The sequence below is a fragment of the Salmo trutta genome, chromosome 16 (assembly GCF_901001165.1).
Source record: "Salmo trutta chromosome 16, fSalTru1.1, whole genome shotgun sequence".
Classification (NCBI taxonomy): Eukaryota; Metazoa; Chordata; class Actinopteri; order Salmoniformes; family Salmonidae; genus Salmo; species Salmo trutta.
Genome location: NC_042972.1, coordinates 14,220,736 through 14,243,347, shown reverse-complemented (window position 1 = coordinate 14,243,347; position 22,612 = coordinate 14,220,736). Strand labels below are relative to the sequence as shown.

At 50.9% G+C, this 22,612-nt stretch overlaps 1 protein-coding gene across 1 annotated transcript in view; it reads right to left on the bottom strand.

Annotated features, from left to right (window-relative positions):
- LOC115150137 (plexin-B1-like) overlaps positions 1 to 22,612 on the bottom strand; it is a 188,380-nt gene that overhangs the window by 35,307 nt on the left and 130,461 nt on the right. The window contains 7 exon segments of the mRNA XM_029693098.1: positions 52 to 174; positions 1,129 to 2,106; positions 2,633 to 2,741; positions 11,687 to 11,795; positions 17,807 to 17,963; positions 18,266 to 18,398; positions 22,372 to 22,472. Of these exon segments, the coding sequence (XP_029548958.1) occupies positions 52 to 174; positions 1,129 to 2,106; positions 2,633 to 2,741; positions 11,687 to 11,795; positions 17,807 to 17,963; positions 18,266 to 18,398; positions 22,372 to 22,472 (1,710 nt within the window).

Sequence of the window (22,612 nt, the reverse complement as noted above, 5' to 3'; positions counted from 1 at the left end):
GTACTAAAGTTTCCACAGAAACTGTCAGTGAGTTGGATGTGATAGTCTGACCTGGTGCAGCTGACAGGTGATGTCAAAGAGAGACGGGTTAGTCTCATCCATTTCCACATAGGCGTCTACCACCACCGTCTGCCCCTCGATCACCAACACACACTCGTAGTCCAGGTCTGTGTCCTGCACACACACATTGGACCAGGTTACCACAGAATCAAATGCATTGTTTTTCTTTCTAGTTCCTGAATCCTGCAGTTGTCCTCGACCACAGTGTAGACACCCAGGTGGTGTGTGACTGAGTGCATGTGTTACCTGGAACACCCAGGTGGTGTGTGACTGAGCGCATGTGTTACCTGGAACACCCAGGTGGTGTGTGACTGAGCGCATGTGTTACCTGGAACACCCAGGTGGTGTGTGACTGAGCGCATGTGTTACCTGGAACACCCAGGTGGTGTGTGTACTGAGCGCATGTGTTACCTGGAACACGTGAGCGCAGTGTACCTGGAAACCCAGGTGGTGTGTGACTGAGCGCATGTGGTTACCTGGAACACCCAGGTGGTTGTGTGCTACTGGAACAGGGTGGAGGTTTCTGGTCGAGTAGTGTGATCTTCCTCGCCACTTGGACTGGTAACAGATGAGAACTCTGGACCTTCTCCACACAGGGGCAAGCAGACGAGCCCCACCTAACATAGGAGCCCTCGTCCCCCACACACACAGCACTGTTAGATAAATACACGTACACATTCACACGACACACTCCAACCAACACAAGGTATCGCAATTTTCTGTTTCTCTCATCAACCCATAACCGATTGGCTGTTATACATATTAATGAGGTCCTAAGCTTCTAATAATACTACTGTTAAAATGGCCTATCAAATAATAAAACGGATCAAAACATAACCAAAAGACAACTGCTCCAAGCTTTTGCTCTCGCAGCTATTTTCGGATTCGATTTCCAAAGCAACGTCAACCATGTCAACAACGCCAACGAAAGCAAAACACGGTGAGGAAAAGCAATGGGATAAGGGAAGAGCTGTGATTCTGGGGGATTCTCTGGGATTCTAGAGCTGTGTCCAGTTAAGAACTGGAAGCACGGTGGCCGTGGAAGCTTCGGACGAATTTCCAACTCACCGGCAGGAAGGTGTCGGACGAGTCATACTGGTAGTCCAGCTCTGAGTCGGCGTCCAGGAGCTGGGGGTAGGCCGAGCCCGAAAGGAAGTGGTCAGCGGCCTCTCCATCCCCTGACAGCACGCTGGCAGCAGAAAACGTGGTGGATGTGTCGTTCTCTACCGCCGTGTCCTCCGCTTCCTCCTCCACTTCCTCCCTGGGCCAGAGAAGCACTTCCTGCTCGGGACCATGGCCCTCGGCGTCGGTGGGGTGGAGGTGGTCTAGCGGGAGTGGGGAGGGGGCCTCTGTCAGGTCCAGGTGGAAGGGGAGATCTGAGTCGACCGGTTCCCCCAGGGGGAAGGGGGCTGGGAGAGGGTAGCTGACGGGTGTGGGCTGGACCTCCATGGGGGGCTCCGCCAGACTCAGGGCCTTGTCCAGTTCCTGAGGGGGGGATGCAGTAACCACTTCCAATGGGGATGTCTCAGGCGGGAACGCCAGGGGGATTAGAGTGGCGAGATCATCGGATGGCTGCCCGTCTTCGGTCATAACTGTCGCCACCTCAGTTTCTGCGTCAAGCTCCACGTTGCCAGGGGTAACCACGGGGCTTCCAGTTTCACTTTCAGCCTCTGCAACAAGCTCTTCTGCAGTTGTTTGCTCCTTTTCCTCACTGGTTGTGGTCTCAGGTATGGGCGTTGTAGCTTCGGCTAACGTTGTAGGGGGAAGAATGGTGGGGGCCTTGGTCGGCATAGCAGGGTTGGGCGGTGTAGTCGGCTCCGGTGTGGTGGTTGTAGGCTCCTGGGCGGTAGCTATGGTGGTAGGGGCTTTGATTGATGTAGTCGTGGCGATAGTTGTGGTAGTTGTAGGGGGTGCTGCTGTTGTAGTTGTTGGGGTTGTTGTTGTAGTTGTCGGAGGTACGGTTGTTGGGGCCACTGTTGTGGTCGGGGAAGTCGTTGTTATAGTAACGGCTTTGGTTGTGGGAGGAGCCGGGGTGGGGAGTTTGAACTGGGTGGTGGAAGGGTGGGGGTAAATGGGGAAGACATGGGGGAGAGGGTGAGACAGAAATAAACAAACGACTAAAGAAAACTGATCAAATAAACAAACTCATAAGTTGACTGAAAAACCCAAATCAGATGTGAAACGTCTCCTATACGTTGCCAGTATTACCATCAATGATGACAACTAATGCACTTGGTTGGCGACAGGCAAAATGGAGATGATCGTTAGTTATATTGGATGTTTGTTTTGGGACATGAGGTGCAGTGAAAATAAGTGTCTGGTTATTAATGGCTCCCAACATTCTGTTTTGCCACGTTAGAGACTGTCTTTTCCTCAACCATCTACAATGGATTGGCCCCAAACAGCCTAGATTTACCATGCCATACTAGGGTGCATTAGGTGGACCAAACTCTACAGCGAACGATATAGCGAGTGTGGGCAACATTCCTCTCTTTTCTTCTGTCTTGACCTCAAGTGCAATATGCTTTCGATCTCGAGCTATCTGACCATTGTCGCAGTGTGTGTGACTTACGTGTTCGTTATAGATGATAACCCCCTCGTCACAGGTGGGCTTGTGGGTACAGGTGTGCTGGTGGACACACCAGTTGCAGCCCCAGCGACTCAACACACAACCACGGCAACTAGGAGGAGAAATAGAGGGAGGGGGGTAGAGAAAGAGAGGGGGGGATTGGGATAAGAGAGAGGGAAAGAGAGGAGGAGAGAGTAAGAGGGGGTGGAGAGAAAAAGAAAGGGAGAGGGTGTTGAAAGAAACAGAAAGGCTGTTAGAAAATACAAATGGGAGGAGGGGAGAGCAAGCTTGGCACACAGGGTAATCCAATTTCTGGCTATCTAGGACAAGTGGTAAAAAAGGGGTCATGTAATTGAATCTAGTGGCGGGTTCCTTATTGAAGTGCTCTGAACAAGGTGCCAGGAAAGGAAAGGAGAAAGGTAATTGAGTGAGTGCATGTGCAAACACCATAGAGATGTCACTGCCCATGCAATCATAGTCTTTTGTGGTCAAGTGTCCACTCTATGCATCTCTATGGCTAACACAGCCAAATTGATGCAGTTAATAAAGGTATTACAAGATATTATAGCTTGACAAGGCACTCCTATGGCCAGATATCCCACTTCTGCCTTCTGAGAATTCGTAGGTGAGTGAGTAAACCCCTTCTACCATCAGTCCTACTAGCCAACGCGCAATCATTGGATAACAAAATGGATGAGCTCCGATCAAGGATATCCTACCAACAAGACATTAAAAACTGTGATATCTTATGTTTCACCGAGTCGTGGCTGAACGACATGGATAACATACAGCTGGCGGGGTTTTCGAATCATCGGCAAGATAGAACAGCTGTCTCTGCCACAAGGGGTGGCGGTCTGTGTCTATTTGTAAAAAAACAGCTGGTGCACGAAGTCTCAAGGTTTTGCTCGCCTGAGGTAGAATATCTCATGATAAGCTGTAGACCACACTATTCACCAAGATAGTTTCCATCTATATTTTTCGTAGCGGTCTATTTACCTGCTTACAAGCAAAAACTAAAGCAGGAAGCACCAGTGACTCGCTCAATAAGGAGTCAGAGGACACAGATGCTAAGCTACAGGACTATTTTGCTAGCACAGATTGGAATATGTTCCAGAATAAATGCATAGATGAAGTCATCCCCACAGTGATCGTACGTACATACCCCATCCAGAAGCCATGGATTACAGGCAACATCCGCACTGAGCTAAAGGGTAGAGCTGCCGCTTTCAAGGAGCGGGACTCTAACCCGGACGCTTATAAGATATCTCGCTATGCCCTCCGACAAACCATCAAACAGGCAATACAGGACTAAGATTGAGTCGTACTACACCGGCTCCGACGCTCGCCAGATGTGGTAGGGCTTGCAAACTATTGTGGACTAAAGAAGGGAAGCACAGCCGCGAGCTGCCCAGTGACACAAACCTACCAGATGATCTAAATTACTTCTATGCTCGCTTCAAGGCAAGCAACACTGAAGCATGAATGAGAGCATCAGCTGTCCTGGACGACTGTGTGATCACACTCTCTGTAGCCGATGTGAGTAAGACCTTTAAACAGGTCAACATTCACAAGGCTGCAGGGCCAGACATATTACCAGAACGTGTAGTGTGAGCATGCGCTGAACAACTGGCAAGTATCTTCACTGACATTTTCAACCTCTCCCTGTCCGAGTCTGTAATACCAACATGTTTCAAGCAGACCACCATATTCCTTGTGCCCAAGAACACTATGTAACCTGCCTAAATGTCTACCGCCCCATAGCACTCACATCTGTAGCCATGAAGTGCTTTGAAAGGCCGGTCATGGCTCACATCAACACCATCCCAGAAACCCTAGACCCACTCCAATTTGCATACCGCCCCAAAAGATCCACAAATGATGCAATCTCTATTGCACTCCACACTGCCCTTTCCCACCTGGACAAAAATAATGCTATTCATTGACTACAGCTCAGAGTTCAACACCATAGTGCCCTCAAAGCTCATCACTAAACTAAGGACCCTGGGACTAAAGTGGTGATCCTAACTGACCAAAGACAGGGAATTTTTACTAGGATTAAATGCCAAGAATTGTGAAAAACTGAGTTTAAATGTATTTGGCTAAGGTGTATGTAAACTTCAACTGTACATATTACCTTGACTAACCGGTGCCCCTTCACATTGACTCTGTACCGGAACCCTCTGTATATAGCCTCGCTACTGTTATTTTATTGTTACTCCTTAATTCTAATGATTTTTTTCTTAAAACTGCATTGTTATTTAAGGGTAAGCATTTCACTGTAAGGTGTACACCTCTTGTATTCGGCACATGTGAGAAATAAAATTTGATTTGATCACCAGCTGTATCCCAGAGAGAGAGAGAGAGAGAGAGAGAGAGAGAGAGAGAGAGAGAGAGAGAGAGAGAGAGAGAGAGAGAGAGAGAGAGAGAGAGAGAGAGAGAGAGAGAGAGCAAAACAGTGCGAGCGAGCCAGAGAGAGCGAGCGAGACAGAGAGAGAGAGCGAGCGAGACACAGAGAGAGCGAGCGAGGCACAGAGAGAGAGCGAGCGAGACAGAGAGAGAGCGAGCGAGCGAGACAGAGAGAGAGAGCGAGCGAGCGAGACAGAGAGAGAGAGCGAGCGAGCGAGACACAGAGAGAGAGCGAGCGAGACACAGAGAGAGAGCGAGCGAGGCACAGAGAGAGAGCGAGCGAGGCACAGAGAGAGAGCGAGCGAGACACAGAGAGAGAGCGAGCGAGGCACAGAGAGAGAGCGAGCGAGACACAGAGAGAGAGCGAGCGAGACACAGAGAGAGAGCGAGCCAGACACAGAGAGAGAGCGAGCCAGACACAGAGAGAGAGCGAGCCAGACACAGAGAGAGAAAGAGCGAGCGAGCGAGCCAGACAGAGCGAGAGCGAGCGAGCCAGAGAGAGAGAGCGAGCGAGCGAGCCAGAGAGAGAGAGAGAGAGAGAGAGAGCGAGCGAGCGAGCCAGAGAGAGAGAGAGAGAGAGAGAGCCAGCCAGCAAGCCAGCGAGCGAGCGAGCGAGAGAGAGAGCCAGACAGACAGAGCGAGCCAGACAGACAGAGCGAGCCAGACAGACAGAGCGAGCCAGACAGACAGACAGAGCGAGCCAGACAGAGCGAGCGAGCCAGACAGACAGAGCGAGCGAGCCAGACAGACAGAGCGAGCCAGACAGAGACAGAGCGAGCGAGCGAGCCAGACAGACAGAGCGAGCCAGACAGACAGACAGAGCGAGCCAGACAGACAGAGCGAGCCAGACAGACAGAGCGAGCGAGCGAGCCAGACAGACAGAGCGAGCGAGCGAGCCAGACAGACAGAGCGAGCGAGCGAGCCAGACAGACAGAGCGAGCGAGCCAGACAGACAGACAGAGCGAGCCAGACAGACAGACAGAGCGAGCCAGACAGACAGACAGAGCGAGCCAGACAGACAGACAGACAGAGCGAGCCAGACAGACAGACAGACAGAGCGAGCCAGACAGACAGACAGAGCGAGCCAGACAGACAGCACGCCAGACAGACAGCACGCCAGACAGACAGCACGCCAGACAGACAGCACGCCAGACAGCACGCCAGACAAACAGAGCGAGACAGAGCGAGACAGACAGACAGACAGACAGCGAGCGAGCGAGCGAGACAGACAGAGAGAGCGAGCGAGACAGACAGAGAGAGCGAGCGAGCGAGCGAGACAGACAGACAGACAGAGAGAGCGAGACACAGACAGACAGACAGACAGACAGAGCGAGACACAGACAGACAGAGCGAGACAGACAGACAGACAGAGCGAGACAGACAGACAGAGAGCGAGCGAGCCAGACAGAGAGCGAGCGAGCGAGCCAGACAGACAGACAGAGCGAGCCAGACAGACAGACAGAGAGAGCGAGCGAGACAGACAGAGACAGAGAGAGCGAGCGAGCGAGCGAGACAGACAGACAGAGCGAGCGAGACAGACAGACAGAGCGAGCGAGCGAGACAGACAGACCAAGCGAGCGAGACAGACACAGACAGACAGACAGAGCGAGCGAGACAGACAGACAGACAGCCAGAGCGAGCCAGACAGAGCGAGCGAGCGAGCGAGCCAGACAGAGCGAGCGAGCCAGACAGACAGACAGAGCGAGCGAGTGAGACAGAGCGAGCCAGACAGACAGAGCGAGCGAGCCAGACAGACAGAGCGAGCGAGCCAGACAGAGCGAGCGAGCCAGACAGAGCGAGCCAGACAGACAGAGCGAGCGAGCGAGCCAGACAGAGCGAGCGAGCGAGACAGCCAGAGCGAGCGAGACAGACAGCCAGAGCGAGCGAGACAGACAGAGCGAGCGAGACAGACAGAGCGAGCGAGACAGACAGAGCGAGACAGACAGACAGACAGAGCGAGACAGACAGACAGAGCGAGCGAGCGAGCGAGACAGACAGAGCAAGCGAGCGAGCGCGAGCCAGACAGAGCGAGCCAGACAGAGCGAGCCAGACAGAGCGAGCCAGACACAGACAGACAGACAGACAGACAGACAGCCAGCCAGCCAGACAGACAGACAGACAGACAGACAGACAGAGAGCGAGACAGACAGACAGACAGACAGACAGAGAGCGAGACAGACAGAGAGAGAGCGAGACACAGACAGACAGAGAGAGAGCGAGACACAGACAGACAGACAGACAGACAGAGAGCGAGACACAGACAGACAGAGCGAGCGAGACAGACAGAGCGAGCGAGACAGACAAAGCGAGCGAGACAGACAAAGCGAGCGAGACAGACGGAGAGAGCGAGCGAGACAGACAGACGGAGAGAGCGAGCGAGCGAGACAGACGGAGAGAGCGAGCGAGCCAGACAGACGGAGAGAGCGAGCGAGCGAGACAGACGGAGAGAGCGAGCGAGCCAGACAGACGGAGAGAGCGAGCGAGACAGACAGACGGAGAGAGCGAGCGAGACAGACAGACGGAGAGAGCGAGCGAGACAGACAGACGGAGAGAGCGAGCGAGACAGACAGACGGAGAGAGCGAGCGAGACAGACGACGGAGAGAGCGAGCGAGACAGACAGACGGAGAGAGCGAGCGAGACAGACAGACGGAGAGAGCGAGCGAGACAGACAGACGGAGAGAGCGAGCGAGACAGACAGACGGAGAGAGCGAGCGAGCGAGACAGACGGAGAGAGCGAGCGAGACAGACAGACGGAGCGAGCGAGCGAGCGAGACAGACGGAGAGAGCGAGCGAGCCAGACAGACGAGAGAGAGCGAGCGAGACAGAGAGCGGAGAGAGCGAGCGAGCGAGCGAGACAGACGGAGAGAGCGAGCGAGACAGACAGACGGAGAGAGCGAGCGAGACAGACAGACGGAGAGAGCGAGCGAGACAGACAGACGGAGAGAGCGAGCGAGACAGACAGACAGACGGAGAGAGCGAGCGAGACAGACAGACGGAGAGAGCGAGCGAGACAGACAGACGGAGAGAGCGAGCGAGACAGACAGACGGAGAGAGCGAGCGAGACAGACAGACGGAGAGAGCGAGCGAGACAGACAGACGGAGAGAGCGAGCGAGACAGACAGACGGAGAGAGCGAGCGAGACAGACAGACGGAGAGAGCGAGCGAGACAGACAGACGGAGAGAGCGAGCGAGACAGACAGACGGAGAGAGCGAGCGAGACAGACAGACGGAGAGAGCGAGCGAGACAGACAGACGGAGAGAGCGAGCGAGACAGACAGACGGAGAGAGCGAGCGAGACAGACAGACAGACAGAGAGAGAGCGAGACAGACAGACAGAGAGAGCGAGACAGACAGACAGAGAGAGCGAGACAGACAGACAGAGAGAGCGAGACAGACAGACAGAGAGAGCGAGACAGACAGACAGACAGAGAGAGCGGACGACAGACAGCGAGAGCGGACAGACCGAAGAGACAGAGAGCGAGACAGACAGACAGAGAGAGCGAGACAGACAGACAGAGAGAGCGAGACAGACAGAAAGAGCGAGACAGACCGAGAGAGCGAGACAGACCTAGAGAGCGAGACAGACCGAGAGAGCGAGACAGACCTAGAGAGCGAGACAGACCGAGAGAGCGAGACAGACAGAGAGAGCGAGACAGACCGAGAGAGCGAGACAGACAGAGAGAGCGAGACAGACCGAGAGAGCGAGACAGACCGAGAGAGCGAGACAGACAGAGAGAGCGAGACAGACAGACAGACAGACAGACAGACAGACAGACAGACAGACAGACAGAGAGAGCGAGACAGACAGAGAGAGCGAGCGAGCGAGCCAGAGAGAGAGCGAGACAGACAGACAGACAGCGAGCGAGCCAGACAGACAGACAGACAGAGCGAGCCAGCCAGACAGACAGACAGAGAGAGCGAGACAGACAGACAGAGAGAGCGAGACAGACAGACAGAGAGAGCGAGACAGACAGACAGAGAGAGCGAGACAGACCGACAGAGAGAGCGAGACAGACCGACAGAGAGAGCGAGACAGACCGAGAGAGCGAGACAGACCGAGAGAGCGAGACAGACCGAGAGAGCGAGACAGACCGAGAGAGCGAGACAGACAGAGAGAGCGAGACAGACAGAGAGAGCGAGACAGACCGAGAGAGCGAGACAGACCGAGCGAGCAAGACAGACAGAGCGAGCGAGACAGACAGAGCGAGCGAGACAGACAGAGCGAGCGAGACAGACAGAGCGAGCGAGACAGACAGACAGAGCGAGCGAGACAGACAGACCGAGCGAGACAGACAGAGCGAGCGAGCGAGCGAGACAGAGCGAGCGAGCGAGACAGACAGAGCGAGCGAGCGAGACAGACAGAGCGAGCGAGCGAGACAGACAGAGCGAGCGAGCGAGACAGACAGAGCGAGCGAGCGAGACAGACAGAGCGAGCGAGCGAGACAGACAGAGCGAGCGAGCGAGACAGACAGAGCGAGCGAGACAGACAGAGCGAGCGAGCCAGACAGAGCGAGCGAGCCAGACAGAGCGAGCGAGCGAGCCAGACAGAGCGAGCGAGCGAGCCAGACTGAGCGAGCGAGCGAGCGAGCCAGACAGCCAGACAGAGCGAGCGAGCCAGACAGAGCGAGCGAGCGAGCCAGAGCGAGCGAGCGAGACAGACAGAGCGAGCGAGCGAGCCAGACAGAGCGAGAGAGCGAGCGAGCCAGACAGAGCGAGCGAGCGAGCGAGACATACAGAGCGAGCGAGCGAGCGAGACAGACAGAGCGAGCGAGCCAGACAGAGCGAGCGAGCGAGCGAGACAGACAGAGCGAGCGAGCGAGCGAGCCAGACAGAGCGAGCGAGCGAGCGAGCCAGACAGAGCGAGCGAGCGAGCGAGCGAGCCAGACAGAGCGAGCGAGCGAGCGAGCCAGACAGAGCGAGCGAGCGAGCCAGACAGAGCGAGCGAGCCAGACAGAGCGAGCGAGCGAGCCAGACAGAGCGAGCGAGCCAGACAGAGCGAGCGAGCGAGACAGACAGAGCGAGCGAGACAGACAGACAGAGCGAGCGAGACAGAGCGAGCGAGACAGAGCGAGCGAGACAGACAGAGCGAGCGAGCGAGCGAGACAGACAGAGCGAGCGAGCGAGCCAGACAGAGCGAGCGAGCGAGACAGACAGAGCGAGCGAGCGAGCGAGCGAGCGAGACAGACAGAGCGAGCGAGACAGACAGAGCGAGTGAGCGAGACAGACAGAGCGAGCGAGACAGACAGAGCGAGCGAGACAGACAGAGCGAGCGAGCGAGACAGACAGAGCGAGCGAGCGAGACAGACAGACAGAGCGAGCGAGCGAGCGAGACAGACAGAGCGAGCGAGCGAGACAGACAGAGCGAGCGAGCGAGACAGACAGAGCGAGCGAGCGAGACAGACAGAGCGAGCGAGCGAGACAGACAGAGCGAGCGAGCGAGCGAGACAGCGAGCGAGCGAGCGAGACAGAGCGAGCGAGCGAGACAGACAGAGCGAGCCAGACAGACAGAGCGAGCCAGACAGACAGACAGAGCGAGCCAGACAGACAGAGCGAGCCAGACAGACAGAGCGAGCCAGACAGACAGAGCGAGCCAGACAGACAGAGCGAGCCAGACAGACAGAGCGAGCCAGACAGACAGAGCGAGCCAGACAGAGCGAGCCAGACAGACAGAGCGAGCCAGACAGACAGACAGACCGAGCGAGCGAGCCAGACAGACAGAGCGAGCCAGACAGACAGACAGACAGAGCGAGACAGACAGACAGAGCGAGACAGACAGACAGACAGACAGACAGACAGAGCGAGCGAGCGAGCGAGCGAGCGAGCGAGCGAGCGAGACAGACAGAGCGAGCGAGCCAGACACAGACAGACAGACAGAGCGAGCGAGCGAGCGAGACAGACAGACAGACAGACAGACAGACAGAGCGAGCGAGCGAGCCAGACAGACAGACAGACAGACAGACAGAGCGAGCGAGCGAGCGAGCGAGACAGACAGACAGAGCGAGCGAGACAGACAGACAGACAGACAGACAGACAGAGCGAGCGAGCGAGCGAGCGAGACAGAGCGAGCGAGCGAGACAGACAGACAGACAGACAGACAGACAGACAGACAGACAGACAGACAGACAGACAGACAGACAGACAGAGCGAGCGAGCGAGACAGAGCGAGCGAGCGAGCGAGCCAGACAGACACAGACAGACAGACAGACAGACAGACAGACAGACAGACAGACAGACAGACAGACAGACAGAGCGAGCGAGCGAGACAGAGCGAGCGAGCGAGACAGACAGAGCGAGCGAGACAGACAGAGCGAGCGAGACAGACAGAGCGAGACAGACAGAGCGAGCGAGACAGACAGAGCGAGACAGACAGAGCGAGACAGACAGAGCGAGACAGACAGAGCGAGACAGACAGAGCGAGACAGACAGAGCGAGACAGACAGAGCGAGACAGACAGAGCGAGACAGACAGAGCGAGACAGACAGAGCGAGTGAGAAAAATTGTGAGAATGTAAAATAGGGAGAGAGAGTCCTAAAGAGAGCAGAGAGGAGAGAAAGAGATAGGGAGAGAGAGTCCTAAAGAGAGCAGAGAGGAGAGAAAGAGATAGGGAGAGAGCGAGAGTGGGTAACAGAAGGAGAGATAGGTTAACTCACGGCACGCTCCCAGACAGCTGCTTGGCAGCAGTACAGTCGTAGAAGGTGAACTCTGTCGCCGTGACGACCACATCACCGAAGCGCAGGGACAGGGTGACCGTGACAAAATCTGAGGAGAGAGAGAAACGGAGAGAATGAGAAAAGAGAAAAACAATAAATCATATGAAATGTTACGTCTTACCTCCTTAGGATCCCTACCCAACACAGTGCCAAGCCTTCTAAAAATAATATGTTGTGAAAATATTTGAGTCTTATGAAGATTTGAAAATGAGTGTGAGACTTGACCATGTCTGTATGTCTGAATAAAAGCACGGTTGTTCAGAACAGTTTGAGGAGGTCGAGAACAGGAGAGTGATGGGTTGTCCCCCAAATGACACCTTATTCCCTATGGGCCCTGGTCAACAGTAGTACACTACAGTACCTTCTGAAAGTATTCAGACCCCTTGACCCTTTCCACATTTTATTACATTACAGTAATCTACACACAATACCCCATAATGACAAAGCGAAAACAGATGTTTAAACATTTCTGCAAAAAACAAAAATACCTTATTTACATAAGTATTCAGACCCTTTACTATGAGACTTGAAATTGAGCTCAGGTGCATCCTGTTTCCATTGATCATCCTTGAGATGTTTCTACAACTTGATTGGAGTCCACCTGTGGTAAATTCAATTGATTGGACATGATTTGGAAAGACACACACCTGTCTATATAATGTTCCACAGCTGACAGTGGATGTCAGAGCAAAAACCAAGCCATGTCGAAGGAATTGTCCATAGAGCTCTGAGACAGGATTGTGTCGATGCACAGATCTGAGGAAGGGTACCAAAACATTTCAGCAGAATTGAAGGTCCCCAAGAACACAGTGGCCTCCATCATTCTTAAATGGAAGAAGTTTGGAACCACCAAGACTCTTCCTAGAGCTGGCCGCCCAGCCAAACTAAGCAATCAGGGGAAAAGGGCCTTGGTCAGGGAGGTGACCAAGAACCCGATAGTCACTCTGATAGAGCTCTAGAGTTTTTCTGTGGAGATGGGAGAACCTTCCAGAAGGACAACCATCTCTGCAGCACTCCACCAATCAGGCCTTTATGGTAGAGAGGCCAGACGGAAACCACTCCTCAGTAAAAGGCACATGACGGCCTGCTTGGAGTTTACCAAAAGGCACCTAAAGACTCTCAGACCATGAGAAACAAGATTCTCTGGTCTGATGAAACCAAGATTGAACTCTTTGGCCTGAATGCCAAGTGTCACGTCTGGAGGAAACCTGGCCCCATCCCATGGAGAAAAGTACAGAGCGATCCTTAATGAAAACCTCCAGAGCGCTCGGGACCTCAGACTGGGGTGAAGGTTCACCTTTCAGCAGGACAACAACCCTAAGCACACACCCAAGACAACGCAGTAGTGGCTTCGGGACAAGTCTCTGAATGTCCTTGAGTGGCCCAGCCAGAGCCCGGACTTGAACCCGATCGAACATCTCTGGAGAGACCTGAAAATAGCTGTGCAGCCATGCTCCCCATCCAACCTGACAGAGCTTGAGAGGATCTGCAGAGAAGAATGGGAGAAACTCGGCAAATACAGGTGTGCCAAGTTTGTAGTGTCATACCCAAGAAGACTCAAGGCTGTAATAGCTGGCAAAGGTGCTTCAACTAAGTAAAGGGTCTGAATACGTATGTAAATGTAATATATATATAAAAAACATTTTTTAACTGTTTTTGCTTCGTCATTATGGGGTATTGTTTGCAGATTGATGAGGGAAAAAAACCATTTCATTTTAGAATAAGGTTGTAACCTAACAAAATGTGGAAAAAGTTAAGGGGTCTGAAAACTTTCCAAAGGCACTGTATAGGGTGCTGTATGTAGGGAATAGGGTGCTGTATGTAGGGAATAGGGTGCTGTATGTAGGGAATAGGGTGCTGTATGTAGGGATTAGGGTGCTGTATGTAGGGATTAGGGTGCTGTATGTAGGGAATAGGGTGCTGTATGTAGGGAATAGGGTGCTGTATGTAGGGAATAGAGTGCTGTATGTAGGGAATAGGGTGCTGTATGTAGGGAATAGGGTGCTGTATGTAGGGAATAGGGTGCTGTATGTAGGGAATAGGGTGCTGTATGTAGGGAATAGAGTGCTGTATGTAGGGAATAGAGTGCTGTATGTAGGGAATAGGGTGCTGTATGTAGGGAATAGGGTGCTGTATGTAGGGAATAGAGTGCTGTATGTAGGGAATAGGGTGCTGTATGTAGGGAATAGAGTGCTGTATGTAGGGAATAGGGTGCTGTATGTAGGGAATAGGGTGCTGTAGGATAGGGTGCTGTACGTAGGGAATAGGGTGCTGTACGTAGGGAATAGGGTGCTGTACGTAGGGAATAGGGTGCTGTACGTAGGGAATAGGGTGCTGTACGTAGGGAATAGAGTGCTGTACGTAGGGAATAGGGTGCTGTATGTAGGGAATAGGGTGCTGTATGTAGGGAATAGAGTGCTGTATGTAGGGAATAGGGTGCTGTATGTAGGGAATAGGGTGCTGTATGTAGGGAATAGGGTGCTGTATTTAGGAAATAGAGTGCTGTATGTAGGGAATAGAGTGCTGTATGTAGGGAATAGAGTGCTGTATGTAGGGAATAGGGTGCTGTATGTAGGGAATAGGGTGCTGTATGTAGGGAATAGGGTGCTGTATGTAGGGAATAGGGTGCTGTATGTAGGGAATAGGGTGCTGTATGTAGGGAATAGAGTGCTGTATGTAGGGAATAGGGTGCTGTATGTAGGGAATAGGGTGCTGTATGTAGGGAATAGGGTGCTGTATGTAGGGAATAGGGTGCTGTATGTAGGGAATAGAGTGCTGTATGTAGGGAATAGGGTGCTGCATGTAGGGAATAGGGTGCTGTATGTAGGGAATAGGGTGCTGTATGTAGGGAATAGGGTGCTGTATGTAGGGAATAGGGTGCTGTATGTAGGGAATAGGGTGCTGTATGTAGGGAATAGGGTGCTGTATATAGGAAATAGAGTGCTGTATGTAGGGAATAGAGTGCTGTATGTAGGGAATAGAGTGCTGTATGTAGGGAATAGGGTGCTGTATGTAGGGAATAGGGTGCTGTATGTAGGGAATAGGGTGCTGTATGTAGGGAATAGGGTGCTGTATGTAGGGAATAGGGTGCTGTATGTAGGGAATAGGGTGCTGTATGTAGGGAATAGAGTGCTGTATGTAGGGAATAGGGTGCTGTATGTAGGGAATAGGGTGCTGTATGTAGGGAATAGGGTGCTGTATGTAGGGAATAGGGTGCTGTATGTAGGGAATAGGGTGCTGTATGTCGGAATAGAGTGCTGTATGTAGGGAATAGGGTGCTGCATGTAGGGAATAGGGTGCTGTATGTAGGGAATAGGGTGCTGTATGTAGGGAATAGGGTGCTATATGTAGGGAATATAGTGCTGTATGTAGGGAATATAGCGCTGTATGTAGGGAATAGGGTGCTGTATGTAGGGAATAGGGTGCTGTATGTAGGGAATAGGGTGCTGTATGTAGGGAATAGGGTGCTGTATGTAGGGAATAGGGTGCTGTATGTAGGGAATAGGGTGCTGTATGTAGGGAATAGAGTGCTGTATGTAGGGAATAGGGTGCTGTACGTAGGGAATAGAGTGTTCTTTGCCGAGTTGAGAGACATAACAGAGTTGTAATGAAATCCATCTGCAGCTACAAAGCCTAAACAGCCCAAAGTGAAGAATTCAGGTCTGTTGAACTCACTGTGTCAGCAACACTGACAGAGACACACATGTACCTTGGCATAGATGCTACAAGTGTCTGGAACTCTAGGTGAGGGATGCAACACCATTCTTCTAGGGGAAATTCTTATTCTTGGGTTGAGATCTGGTGACTGAGACAGCCATGGCATATGGTTTACATCATTTTCATGCTCATCAAAGCATTCAGTGATCACTTGTACCCTTTGGAAGGGGGAGTTGTCATCCTATGGGGGCATAGCCATTGTAGCCAAAATATAATGGCAAAATAATGGGCTGCCCGGCATTTTTATACATGACCCAAAGTATGATGGGATGATAATTGCTTAATTAACTCAGGAACCACACCTGTGTGGAAGCATCTGCTTTCAATATACTTTGTCTCCCTCATTTAGTCAAGTGTTTCCTTTATTCTGGCAGTTACCTGTACCCTCACTTGCCAAGTACACACACTTAACACTCATTTGTACACATAAAAAGTATTTTTCCTTGGAGCTGGGTTACTGTATGCAATTAGATTTTATCAATTCACAATCTTGACGTTTTAAGGTGATCTTCCTTGTTTTAATCACCCTAATTGTAAGTCTCTCTAGATAAGAGAATCTTCACTAGACTTAAACCGACTTAACGTCTTGACTTAATTGTTGAGACCATGAACTAAAGCATGATAACATCCCGTGACTGGACTCGTTACTCCTGAGACTCTATCCGAACCATCTGCAGATCATACAAACGCCCACACGCTCGCACAAACACACAGATCTCCCTGTAATACAGTCTTTCTCTATTCACTAATAACCCCAGGCAGATGGGCCTAACTACCTAACCCTCACGTTAACTACCTAACCCTCACGTTAACAACCTAGCCCTCACGTTAACAACCTAGCCCTCACGTTAACAACCTAGCCCTCACGTTAACAACCTAGCCCTCCCGTTAACTACCTAACCCTCCCGTTAACTACCTAACCCTCCCGTTAACTACCTAACCCTCCCGTTAACTACCTAACCCTCCCGTTAACTACCTAACCCTCCCGTTAACTACCTAACCCTCCCGTTAACTACCTAACCCTCCCGTTAACTACCTAACCCTCCCGTTAACAATCTAACCCTCACGTTAACAACCTAACCCTCACGTTAACAACCTAACCCTCACGTTAACAACCTAACCCTCACGTTAACTACCTAACCCTCACGTTAACTACCTAACCCTCACGTTAACTACCTAACCCTCACGTTAACTACCTAACCCTCACGTTAACTACCTAACCCTCACGTTAACTACCTAACCCTCACGTTAACAACCTAACCCTCACGTTAACAACCTAACCCTCACGTTAACTACCTAACCCTCACGTTAACAACCTAACCCTCACGTTAACAACCTAACCCTCACGTTAACAACCTAACCCTCACGTTAACAACCTAACCCTCACGGCCTGAGAACCACAACAAACCTCCTCTCTTCAGGAATCCTTTTCATGGGAACCAGGGAGACAGATGGGGGGGTGAGAGATGGGGGGTGCGAGAAAAAAGTGGATGGAGGGAGGGAAGAAAGGGGGACAAGATAGGAGTTCACTAGTGCGTGTGCATGAACAGTTAATGCCCATAATGCATCAGAAATGACTAACCAAAAATCAAATCGATGGCTCCAAGCATGCAACAAAACCAAACCGCACTAACCCAGGCCAAACCATACTGCACTATCCCAGGCCAAACCATACCGCACTATCCCAGGTCAAACCATACTGCACTATCCCAGGCCAAACCATACCGCACTATCCCAGGTCAAACCATGCCGCACTATCCCAGGCCAAACCAAACCGCACTATCCCAGGCCAAACCAAACCGCACTATCCCAGGCCAAACCATACCGCACTATCCCAGGCCAAACCATACCGCACTATCCCAGGCCAAACCATACCGCACTATCCCAGGCCAAACCATACCGCACTATCCCAGGCCAAACCATACCGCACTATCCCAGGCCAAACCATACCGCACTATCCCAGGCCAAACCATACCGCACTATCCCAGGCCAAACCATACCATGCTTTCCCAGGCCCAAAAATAGAAGCCTGCATGAAACACACGTGATGAATGAGTTGAATGATGAGCTCGCCAGGCTGGCGGACATGGAGATTGTCTCCCAGTTTACACAGCAGGGAGTAAAGAGGATTGGGATCCAACATACGTCTGCTCTGTAAGGACACTGTACCTACTGCTGCCTGTATAACACACCACACACACTTTAACGAACTACTGAGAGACAGGTCCTTACGTTTAACACTTCATTAAAATGATGACGTGTGCCCTTGTGCGTGCGTGTGTATAAACAGTATAGAGAAGCAAGTTCCATGCCTAGTACCCATCTGGCCCCCTTGGAACTCACCTTGTCCAGGGGGCCCAGTCAGCACCCTGTGGGGGTCAGGGGAGAGGCAGGTGACCCCCATGTCTGTGACTGTGGCAGGACTCTCAGAGTTGTGAAAGAAACAGGAGTACGACTTGTCCTCTTCTAGGACGGCCAGGCCCAGGACTGATAGAGAGATCTGAGGGAGGTAGGGAGAAGATGTAAGAGAGAGAGAGAGCGAGAACGAGCTGGCTCAGATCTGCAAGGAGAATGTATATGATAACCATCTCTGATCTCTGCTGTGACACTGGACGTAAAACAAGCAAACACTGCCAGCCAGAATCCAGCCAGGATCCAGCCAGGCTAAAACTAACCCTCACACAGTGTGAACATGAAGGAACAACCCTGTATAAAAGCATGTGCTCACATACCCATGTACTCTAACACACACGCACGCACGCACACACACATACGCACAGACACACGAACACACAGACATACACTTCTCTTCTCCTGCCGGCTGATGTTGGAGGGGCTGAGGGACTGGATGGTGAGGCACTGCTGCTCCATGTCGAAGCTCCACAGCCACTGGCCTGCCTGGGACCCGCGTGAACACTGAGCCTGCTGGCCACACCTACATACCAACATGTTAATATCATCTCACATACTGAAACATACATTACCATCGCCCAGACTACATCTACACAATACATGATCATACTATACTTTATTGATACTAACATATGATTATACACTCAGTGGCCAGTTTATTAGGTACGCCACCACGTTCACAGAAATCATTACGTGGCCATGGCTTGCTTTATAAAGCTTTGAGCATGGTATGATCGTTGGTGCCAGGCACGCCAGACCCAGTATCTCAGAAACGGCTGCCCTCCTGGGCTTTTCACACACAACAGTGTCTAGAGTTTACAGAGAAAGGTGCAACAAACAAAAAACATCCAGTCAGTGGCAGTCCTGTGGGAGAAAACAGCTGGTTGATCAAAGAGATCGAAGGAGAATGGCAAGAATCGTGCAAGCTAACAGGTGGGCCACAAACAGGCAAATTATGGCACAGAGCGACACCTCAGAACGCACAACTAGTCAGTCTTTGTCAGGGATGGGCTATTGCAGCAGACGACCACATCAGGTTCCACTCCTATCAGCTGAAAACAAGAAGAAGTGGCTCCAATGGGCACATGATCCCCAACACTGGACAACTGAGGAGTGGAAACACATTGCCTGGTCCAACGAATCCAGGTTTCTGTGGCTTCAAGCTGAAGGCAGAATCAGAACTTGGCGTAAGCAGCATGAGTCCATGACCCCATCCTGCTTGTCAACGGTACAGGCTGGTGGCGGTGGTGTAATGGTGTGGGGAATGCTTTCCTGGCTCATGTTAGGTCCCTTGATACCAACTGAGCAATGTTGCAATTCCCAAAGAATTCAGGCTGTTCTGGAGGCAAAGGTGGGTCCGACCCGGTACTTGATAGATGCCTAATAAACTGGTCACTGAGTGTAAATCATAATGTATATATACACATTATATTATCATACCATAATAGATGCATCATTACATTCACTATAGATACAAAAGTTGCTGACAGGTGTATAAAATCGAGCACACAGCCATGAAATCTCCATAGGAAAACATTGGCAGTAGAATGGCCTTACTGAAGAGCTCCGTGACTTTCAACAAGTCAGTTGGTCACATTTCTGCCCTGCTAGAGCTGCCCCGGTCAACTGTAAGTGCTGATTTGAGAAGTGGAAACATCAAGGAGCAACAACAGCTCAGCCGCAAAGTGGTAGGCCACACAAGTTCACAGAATGGGACTGCCGAGTTCCAAACTGCCTCTGGAAGCAACGTCAGCACAATAACTGTTCGTCGGGAGCTTCATGAAATGGGTTTCCGTGACTGAGCAGCCACACACAAGCCACAAGCACCATGTACAATGCCAAGCGTCGGCTGGAGTGGTGTAAAGCTCGCCGCCGTTCAACTCTGGAGCAGTGGAAACGTGTTCTCTGGAGTGATGAATCACGCTTCACCATCTGGCAGTCCGACGGACAAATCTGGGCTTGGCGGATGGTAGGAGAACGCTACCTGCCCCGATGCATAGTGCCAACTGTAAAGTTTGGTGGAGGAGGAATAAATGGTCTGTGGCTGGTTTTCATGTTTTCTGGCTAGGCCCCTTAGTTCCAGTGAAGGGAAATCTTAACGATATAGCATTCAATGACATTCTCAACGATTCTGTGTTTCCAACTTTGTGGAAACAGTTTGGAGAAAGCCCTTTCCTGTTTCAGCGCATAAAGCAAGGTCCATACAGAAATTGTTTGTCAAGGTTCGTGTGGAAGAACTTGACTGGCCTGCACAGAGCCCTGACCTCAACGAATACCTTTGAGATGAATTGCAACGCTGACTGCGAGCCTGGCCTAATCACCCAACATCAGTGCCCAACCTCACTAATGCTCTTGTGGCTGAATGGAAGCCCCAGCAGCAATGTTCCAACATCTAGTGGAAAGCCTTCCCAGAAGAGAGGAGGCTGGTATACCAACTCCATATTAATGACCATGATTTTGGAACAAGATGTTTGACAAGCAGGTGTCCACATACTTTTGGTAATGTAGTGTACATACAATGTACTATCAGCATAGCATACTGTTACAGATATAGTACATACTTAGAATACACTGAGTGTACAAAACATTAGGAACACCTTCCTAATATTTAGTAGCATCCCCTTTAGCCCTCAGAACAGCCTCAATTGATTGAGGCATGGACTCTACAAGGTGTCGAAAGCGTTCCACAGGGATGCTGGCCTGTGTTAACTGCAATGCTTCCCACAGTTGGCTGGATGTCCTTTGGATGGTAGACCATTCTTAATACACACGGGAAACTGTTGAGTGTGAAAAACCCAGCAGCATTGCAGTTCTTGACACAAACAGGTGTACCTGGCACCAACTACCATACCACCTTCAAAGGCACAATATTTGGCCTTGCCCATTCACCCTCTGAATGGCACACATACACAATCCATGTCTCAATTGTCTCCTCCCCTTCATCAACACTGATTTGAAGTGGATTTAACAAGTGACATCAATAAGGGATCATAGCTTTCACCTGGATTCACCTGGTCAGCCTATGTCATGGTATGAGCAGGTGTTCTTAATATTTTGTACACTCAGTGTATATTATTATTATTATGTCATAATGTAATGGATACATAATTGTCTTTACATCATACCACTATAGCACAGGAGGGGGAGAGAGGGGGGAACAGAGGGAGGGGACATGGAGAGTCCGAGGGAGGTAGAATGGGAGGAGTAGAAGGGGCAGAAGGAAGTACGAGAAAGGAGGAAGAATGGGAGGAGGAGGAAGAGGATGAAGAGAAGAGCAACAGGGGAATCAGGGCCAAAGGGGTGATGGGAGAAATATACATTGACTGACTTTTCTTGTTTTTTTAATGAGACATCCTGATTGGTTTGAAATGGAGAAGAAAATAGGAAAATGTGAAAGGAAGACAGAAATAACAGAAAGAGGGGAGGGCGAGACCGGTGGTCAAGGTGCAGGACAAGAAGGGAGAGGGGGATACGAGGGGGATGAGGGAGAGAGGAACAGATGGTAGTAATCCTGCTGAGTAAACAACTAACTGAAGCTTTTAAGATGACTTGGCAAAGATTCTGGTCAGAACAAGGAGCTGTGCCAGCATTCTGTTGTTGTTGCTGGGCCAATGACTTCCTAGTATGTTGTTGCTGGGCCAATGACTTCCTAGTATGTTGTTTATGTGCTTAGTTGTGAGTGGATGGAGAAAAGCTTGGGTTTGGCTACTGTAGCTACTACTCAAACGATTGCCCACTTAAATAAAGGTTCAATAAAATTAAAAGATGCACTTTGCAGAAATCGCTCTGCCATATCCTGGTTGTTAAAATTCTAATAGTTTGCCTAATTTCAGTTTATGTGACAAAACATGCAAGTATAATGTAGAGAATCATTCTACCATCTAAACCGCTGTGAAATATATTTTCCATAACCAAAAATATTGTATTTTCAGCTGTTTGAAGCTGGTGTACAAAACCGAAAGTTAAAGACGCAAAAACTAAACTTAAAAAACGGAAAGCATTGAAATAGCGCACATAGAACAGACCTACTGCTTCTTATATGTGCTTTTAATGAGAATAAACAATCGATAACTCACTTTTCTATGTGAATTTTGTCAGGTCGCCCAAAAAGTTACATTTACATTTAAGTCATTTAGCAGACGCTCTTATCCAGAGCGACTTACAAATTGACATATCGTACATTAGCCTTAAAACATGAATACCTACGACTATCTACTGTATTTGACATAATTTCTCACATACGCCAACATGAGAGGTACCACAAACACCTTCTCTGACTGCGTTGTGCCCAGGCGTAATATCTAGGGCCCTGAGTTTTCCTAGGCCACTTGACCTGACCAGGGAAACCTCTGGCTCTAGTTTGATATGTTGACCCTTTAACCAGGGCCAGGGTTGGGAGGATTACTTAAATGTAATTGGTTACTGATTCCATATGACTTGACAATAAAAGTAATTAGTTAGCTAATCCATTGGATTACTCAGAGTGAGTGGCTTACCTCCCCTCCAGGACACACCATCCACAGTAGGGGTCATGGGCAGACAGACAGGCTTGGCAGTCCAGGTGTTCATGGCACTCAGCCACTGGCCTCTTCTGGAGCTATGGCCACAACAAAACAACAACAGGCAATATTCAGTCATTATGTGCAACGCATGGTAAACAATGAGACCCATTTCGGACACAGAACTATTGCCCAAAACTGTTGCCACTCACCTGATAGATAAAAGGATCGGATAGGA